We start from the raw sequence: 7,861 nt of genomic DNA on the forward strand, positions 1-7,861 counted from the left end.
CCTAACCAAGTCATCAGGAAGCATGACGGCAATAAAGACAATTTAAATTCAATGTTTGCTCGCCAGGTCCAAAGTTCCACATTTTCATGAAAGAGAAAGAAGTAATACAAGTGGTGGTACAATTACAAAATTAATAACTATCATTAAACCCAAACTGGTCACCAGCCAATTGCAGGCCTCAAGTAAACAACCATTCACGCTAAGACTCATACCTAGTGGCAATTTTGAGTCTTCAACCAGCCTACCATGCATGTTTTGGGAATGTAGGAGGAAATCGGAGGAGCTGAAGTGAACCCACACAAGCACAGGTAACAACATGAAAAGTCTGCACAGGAAAGTCAGAACCCACCATAGATTAAGCCCCCGATATCAGAACTGTGAGGCATCATGCGTGTAATTCCCATCCAAATAATGTTTTCTCTCATGCACGCTACAATGCAGCTCTGGACTTGAGTTATTCATGAGGGTGCAGAGCGCCCACAAGCAGCGTCTCCCATTACCCCTCCCACAACCCTATTTCAGCAAACTGATACACTGTTCACAATAGTTCGGCCACATCACAACAAGAGAGTCACTTTACAACTGAAGCATTCCATCACACACACACACATATTCATGCATACATTATTTACATGGAAGGGCGAAAACTACTGAATTAGTGGTTCAACATATCTGAAAAGTCACCAAGTTAACAAAGATGTTAAATTGTGACATGAAATTTGATGAGATAGCAATCATATGTGGCCTCAAATAAAACAGTCTGAAGTACCAATACCTGAAAATTAAAAAATATATATAATTTCATAAATTTGGTACATACCTTGATGAATAAATGACCTTTAATCAAATTACATGGATGGACAATGATAAAGCCCCATGTTTTTTTCCCCCTAAAGCAGCAGTTCGTAAACTTTATATACCATATGCATGAAAAATAATCTCAACTCAACTGTAATCAACAAATGTTCTGAACTGGATTTAGAAATGTTTCAATACACTGTAAAGTTAAATATATTTTGGACAATAAAATCCTACATAGGGCATGGGAGGGGGTCTTTTTTTTACTAGAATATAGCCTTTCGGAGAATTTGCAAGGGAAGCTTAGCTGTGCTGTGGGAAAAACAGTAGATTAATAATAACACTATTCAAATGTATTGCATACAGTATAATTTCAATAAATTTTTACCACTTTGGCTGAAAAAATGAGTTCTAAATTGAACTGTAGTTAGCAAATGAACTGTTAAACCAACTGGAGGTACTTTAAATTCACTGATTTTCTGCAACATTAATATTGTTTTTAAGTACACTAATGTACAATAAATGTTTAGATCATTTTAGATTTAAAAAATGACCAAATGACAAATTGTGTATAAGTTTTTCTGGCCTTCTGTTGTGCTCATTCATCCAAGTATACAGAGAAGCACTAGATCAAAATCCCTAAGGACTAGGTACTTTCTGGCTGAGGGGGGGAGTGCCCCCATGTTCTCTCTCTTTGGGATGGCTACCGACTGAGTGCTATAAAGGCCTTTGTTATGTTGCCCTGCTGCAGAAATCTCTGAAGCTGAGGCACAATGGCGAAACACAGCCACATGTGAGTGGAACAGTCCATCTTGATTAGTGATTGCAAAAGTGGAAATTGATGTCAGTCATTGTTAAAGTGTGATCAACTGCTTTAAAATGAGAGGAATTATTTAATTGGTAGATATTGTTGAATTATTTTTATTTACAGCACACTAAGCTATGCATTTAACATGTTTCTTCAACAGTATATAAAAAATATTGAGGTTACAAGTTGTTAAATAGATTTTAGATGAGAGATTAGTGTATGTCATGCATGCAGTGTTTGTTGTTTTTCTTGTTTTCTTTGCTTACTTACTTTTGTAGCTCTTGACAGCTCCTTTTAGAAAGTCCTGACAGCCTCAGCTGAGTTTTTCCTGCTTCCTGGATCCATCCATGGTGTGTGGAAAATACTTGTCAATATGTCATGGATGTAGGTCAGGATGCTAGTGGTTTTGGGCTCACGTGGGAAGAGAATGCCACCAGACTGTAGTGGTGGAGTGTGTGGCAAAGCAAAAAGTAACCACCAACACCAGCACAACCTCAAGCATGGTGCCTTATTCAAACACTGCTCCTCCTGGTGTGGGAACACTGGTGACCTGGAAAACATGAAGTGGAGTCACATTGGGCAAAGGAACTTGAGACATTTTAAGGATATGAATGTATGTATATTCATGGCAAAGATGTTTGTTTCATTTTCTCTATTTTAAGAAGAAATACTACATTTAACTCTTAAATTAGACAACATGTCATTGAAGAGGAGATTAAATAAAAAAATAAATCATAATAATAATCAAATGTGGCAAGTGTATTTTAAAAATTACTACAACATTATGTCTGGTGTAATGGTGACATATCATACAAAATAAAAAAAAAATCTCTTATCCTATACTTTCGGCATATTGACCTCCATTCGGTGTTTTGCCGACTGCCGGTTTTCCCTCCCACTCCTCCCAATGTGACAGTTCAAAGTCTGGCAGCCCACAGATGCACCTTACATTTTAAACCAGACAGCCAATGACGAGGCTCTCGGGCCTTAACAGACACTCGTGACATTTGCACAACAAAGGAAGGCCCTGGCTGATTCATCAAGCCCTTCACCCTCCCGTCTTTGCACGCTCCTCTCACCGCCTTTCCCTTGGCCTGCTGACTCCTCCTCTCATCTTTTGTGTTTGGCTCCCAAAAATCCCCACTGGGACCCAACTCCTCCTCCTCTTCCTCCTCCTTTCTACCGCTAATCTCCTTGTGTGTCCATTGGGATTGAGAGTTTCAGTGCACCCGCAAGGGATGCATTGCTAACTGCTCTCATTTGCAGAAAGTGCCTCTGCGTGGTGTCATTTTGACCTGCTATTGCTTGTACTGTAAACACATTAACACATGGAATTGGCTCTTCTTATTAGCAACCGCTCTCATTAGATAAAACTCCTTTCATTTGTGTGCAATTGACATTAGGTTTTTCTACACTAATGCATCTATTCGGACAACACCCCTCACACACACAAGAATCCCATGTGGTTTGAGCCAGGCCAATACAAACTACTATAGGCCTGAGTAGGCTTTGTATTTTGCATTTGGTGGCTCTATAGCAACAGCAATTAGTCAGGAGGGATAAATGGACCATGCAGTGACCACAGCAACACAAACAGTTAAGGAATGAAGGAGGAATCTCCAACAATCAAAACAACCCAAAGTCTTTCCAACCACTTTTAAATGGACATGTGTTATGTTCAGTTTTTGTACTTTTTGCATGACTTGTTCTGAAACAAGGTGAAATTCTTTTCAGCCTCTGTGCTGCAACCCGATGTTGATATTTTTTTTTTGATCAATCAGCAGTTGTAATGCTGGTCTCGAGCCAAAAATCCATGGGATTTTTTTCCCCAGTTTTGCAGGCTGCATGAGTTTGATTCCCACTCGGTTCCAGTGTGATGACTCACTGGCAACCAGTTAAATCCACTAAAGAATACTTGTCGTCTTTGCAATTTGTCCACAAGCTTCCCACTGACACATCCAACCACCAACAGCCAATCAGAAGATAGGATTTACTTCCAGTCAGCTGTATAATGACAACAGGCAAAAGTGTCTAAAGTTGAAATTTAACACAAATTGTTGTGCAAACCTGGTTAAATGGCATTTAAGGTTATGGAAATGCACAAAATGCTAATTACAACTTCCTTGTTACTTCAAGTAGAAATTCTTAGGAAAGTTAAGTGTGTAAGTCTAGCATGACATTTAATATGGAAGCCTTTTTTTACAGGCAGCTTGCTTCCAAATGTAGACCAGAAATGATTTTCTTGTCACAGTTAAAGGCTTAGACAGGTTTTCTTTTTCAGTAGCATGACAAAACCAGTCCAATCTGCACTTGATGGGTAGAAAAAAAAGTTTGGTATCTATTCATCAAGTCCTTCCAAAAAGCCTCTGTAATAGTCTGAATAATGCACTATTCCGCACTGCTTTTAAGGCCATCTCCCATTGGCTCTCTTCCTTCCACAGGCCCAGCCCTTTCTTCTCGGCTTTGACCTCTGCCCTGTGCAGCTGCTTGTGCAAATGCCAGTGCAGGCGAGAGTGTGGCGAGATTCCAGGTAAGGGCGCCCTACGGGCCAAGCCAAGGCGAAGTGCTTCCTCGTTCACAGAAAGGCACCATGGTGACCTCTTGTGGAGATAACAAGGAGACAAGAGCATCAAACTTTGGTTTGGTGATTATTTTAACGGGATGACCTGCTTACCTTGCTATGGGACACAAAACAGTGGAGCTTGTCGCCATGTCGACTGACCAGCTTCAACCATACTGTTTGCGAGGGAAGTAGCTTCGTCTGAAGCCATAATTTGCCTTCTGTGGTCAGATCCACTCCGGCAAGGTTCACCTGCAATGGGGTTGGGGGGAATACTGCAAATACAAATGAACACAACATTAAAATGCATATCGACTTACAAAGCATATACAATAGCATGAGAGATTAGAGTCTAAGTGCAATTACAAAACCTTTTTGGTGGATGCATGAATACACTATCATTTGCAATATTTGAATCCCTCAGCAGCAGGCCGTGTGAGTAATAGAGGTTAACTGTCGTACTCATTTGCGCTGGAGATGTAGCTCTAAGACATAACCGAGATATAAACAAAACATTTCGTAATCTAATGCAGTTGACAGTGCAGTCCGTCCTGGTTAACATGCATGACATACGTATCTGAATAGTCAGCACATTTCATGGTGTGATAGTCCATGTTTGTCCTTCACAGTGCTGATGGAGCATACACATGCACACACACACACACACACATTCACACACCAGAACCAGAGACACACGCACACCCAAGGCAAAGAGAGCCATGATTTAATAATATAACTAACGTGCTTGAAATGCACTAAAAATGTCACAATGACATTAGAAGAAGAAGAAACCGTTGCTCCAGCTTGAAGGCATATTATTGAGAGTCACTATGAGTGTGTGTGGTTTGATGCCTAACATTTTTCAGCCTATCGGACACCTTAAATTGATGGAGTGGGTGTTGTGTAGATGACCTTTGTGTTTGGCGAGTAGAGGTGAGAGCAGCGGTAGGTAAATGGGCACGTGCTCCACTTGCAGACCTTCTTCCGTGACGGAATGAATTCTCCCGCGGAGGCTGATGTTGCTCTCCACAAAATGAGAGGGGATTTCAAATGCAGTTTGGAATTTGGTGAGCTGTGGAAGAAATCAATTCAACTGTAGTAATCATTTCTCATGGTTATTGTTGGGAGTTTTGCCTGTAAATGCATCATAATGGAAAATTTAAAGTGGAAAGCTGAAATAATATATATCCGAAACAGCTCTCAATGTGATGCGGTTCAGTTGTACAACACTTGGATGACAAGATATTGTACAACAAATTGAAAAGGAAATTTAAGTATGCAAAACACAATTTGAATGAACTAATATTTATTTTTAATGGCCTTAAGTATTTTGAAATGCATTATCTACAGGGAATAAAATTATAATATTTAATTAAATAGTTTTTTTATATTAAAATATTACTAATGGATGTGGCCCAAAGAACATATTGCAACACTGCTGTAGATGCTTAAAAGTTCACCATCTTTTGTCTGTTTTTGATGTATGATGTGATTCTTGACTTACCAGTTTGATGCTTCTCGCTATTAGAATGACACCAGCAAGAGCAAGTCCGCCACTTATGCTCTGTTAGGAACACAAGAGATGCATATGACAGTGACAAGTATGCAATGTGCAATAAAAAGTAGCATCAAAAGTGTAGGTGCTGCATAGATGCTTCTGCACTGTCCCACTAAAATGAATAGACAAAAATAGGTAAACAATATATATGTATATTTAGAGCTTTTTCCAAAATACTGCCGTCTCCTTGTCCCCTGCGATTGGCTGGAGAATTCATGGTGAACCTGGTGCCTGTGGTTGGCTGGGATAGGCTCCAGCACCCCCGCGAGCCTTGTGACAATAAGCAGTACTAGAAAATTAAGCAACTAATATTGGACACAGGAATAAGTGTGATGCAATCCACTTTTCTACATAATGCAATAAAAAATTACATTATATGCAATTTGTTTTACTGTTATTCCCGCAACTGGTTAATTTTGCCATGATCGAGTGTTGCTTGTGTGTCTGCTGATGTGACCACGTCAATCAATCAACAACCAACCACGACTTCCGCGTTTAGGATTTTCCTACCCGCACTAGAGTGAGATTATCGTCTGCCAATTGAGAGATAGATGACACGAAATTGTGCAAGACCGTTTTCTCTCGCTGTGTTTGTGGAGATTGTCCTTCCCTGTCTTGATTTGGGGCTTCTTTGCAGGATTCCGGCATGTTGTTGACATGTGGCCGGAAATTCCGCCTTCTTTTTCCCCGCCTACGATGATTGACGTCGCAGTTGACATCAGCGGGTCTCCGCCCACCTGATGATGAATCTCTGACGTCAAGGCGTCATCAGACGCGTAAAGCATTAGTACTACATACTACTTTACTGTATTCTTAATTACATATTGTAGGAATGATAACATACATTCCAAGTAGGGAAATGGCACGTGGATAGGTGATACAATAACATGCTTTTGTTTTTGTTTTTAAATCACATGTGTACATATTTTAAAAATGCAATCATGACAACATATAATTCCCCAAATACGGAATTGGAACTGTGTTGGCAAATATCCGGAATAAAATGTGCATGTTGTGCTACTTTAATGTTTCAAAGAAAAATTCAATTAGAAATTAGAATGGTATTTCATTGCAAATATGTTGCATGAATAAATACATTATAAACAACATTATTATTATTAAGTAAAATACCATTATTATTATTTTAAAGTTAATAAATCATTTCAATATTATTTCAAAGTATTCAATTAATTGCTTACCATTCACAAGTATAGCTGTTGAATTCATTTACACTGCCAGGACTGGCTGTAAATGACCAGTGCCATTGACGGCACAAGACGCCCAATAGATTTTGACAGATGAGGGATGGGTGTGTTCATTCACTGCCAGCCTCTCCCAGTCAAAATGAACAGCCAATGAGTTAAAATGACCCTTGCACACTTGCTACCAGCCATTGCCAGTAAAATTGTTTTGGAAATGTAACGGTGTCATGGGCACTAAAAAGTGAGCATTCCCTGCCACCACTTTCAGTTTATGATAATGATGTCTATAGCATCCAACAGCAGGCAACAAGTTAATTAATTGAATTGAAATCATTTATTGTCATGACACAAGCATAATGAGATTTAAAGGTTCAGCTCGAAATGCACAAATGCCAACAACAAACAAACAAACAAATAAGTAGTCAATAACACAAACAAGTAGGGCCGTGTACAAATAATAAAAATAACCAAACGAACAGAAAATCAGTGCAAAACAAAAACAACAATGATACTACCACTATTACTACTAAATAATAATATAACAACAACAACAATAATAACAATAACAGTAATACCAATAATAATAACAACAACAGTAGTAATAATAATAATGATAACAACAATAATACGTACTCAAGAGAATAAATAAGTAGTTGTCAACATAGATAAGTAGTCAACATGTGGTGGTCCGAGGCTGGCAGAATGATAACACGTAATGACCTCAAAGTTTGAAGTGTGGAATAAGATGACATAAGTAGAGCGAGCCATTGAAATCCGTGCCTAAGCGAGCAACGTTTCTCGGTGGAGAGACATCATCGAGGCAGTGAGCACCAGTGACAGTAGCATGACAGATGCAAGTGGCGCTTTCATCTTGTAAACTGTGAAGTCATGGAGCTACTTGAAGCCGGATGACGCCCCCATTAGCGGCAATTGGC

At 39.3% G+C, this 7,861-nt stretch overlaps 2 protein-coding genes across 2 annotated transcripts in view; both read right to left on the reverse strand.

Moving 5' to 3' along the window:
* The window catches only part of plch1 (phospholipase C, eta 1), a 34,597-nt gene extending 32,481 nt beyond the window's left edge, over positions 1–2,116 (reverse strand). Inside the window, exon 1 of the mRNA XM_077722008.1 lies at positions 1,877–2,116. The gene's annotated coding sequence lies outside the window, so the exon portion shown is untranslated. The remainder of the gene's footprint in view (positions 1–1,876) is intronic.
* A 1,460-nt stretch (positions 2,117–3,576) lies between these two features.
* On the reverse strand, positions 3,577–6,396 carry c18h3orf33 (c18h3orf33 homolog (H. sapiens)). The gene is made up of 5 exons (XM_077722820.1): positions 6,235–6,396; positions 5,671–5,730; positions 5,079–5,238; positions 4,281–4,441; positions 3,577–4,206 (listed from the first exon to the last, which is right to left on the reverse strand). The coding sequence occupies exons 1-5, from the start codon at positions 6,370–6,372 to the stop codon at positions 3,952–3,954; spliced, it is 774 nt and encodes a 257-aa protein (XP_077578946.1). The 5' UTR covers positions 6,373–6,396; the 3' UTR covers positions 3,577–3,951.
* Positions 6,397–7,861: the final 1,465 nt, after the last annotated feature.

Source organism: Stigmatopora nigra, chromosome 8, assembly GCF_051989575.1.
Source record: "Stigmatopora nigra isolate UIUO_SnigA chromosome 8, RoL_Snig_1.1, whole genome shotgun sequence".
In the NCBI taxonomy this organism is placed as follows: domain Eukaryota; kingdom Metazoa; phylum Chordata; class Actinopteri; order Syngnathiformes; family Syngnathidae; genus Stigmatopora; species Stigmatopora nigra.

Coding starts and splice junctions, on each gene's coding strand:
- c18h3orf33 (XM_077722820.1), bottom strand. CDS start 6,372: ATGCCGGAATCCTGCAAAGAAGCCCCAAATCAAGACAGGGAAGGACAA. Junction 5,731..6,234: donor ATAATCTCACTCTAGTGCGG/GTAGGAAAATCC, acceptor TGTTCCTAACAG/AGCATAAGTGGCGGACTTGC. Junction 5,239..5,670: donor TAGCGAGAAGCATCAAACTG/GTAAGTCAAGAA, acceptor TTTCTTCCACAG/CTCACCAAATTCCAAACTGC.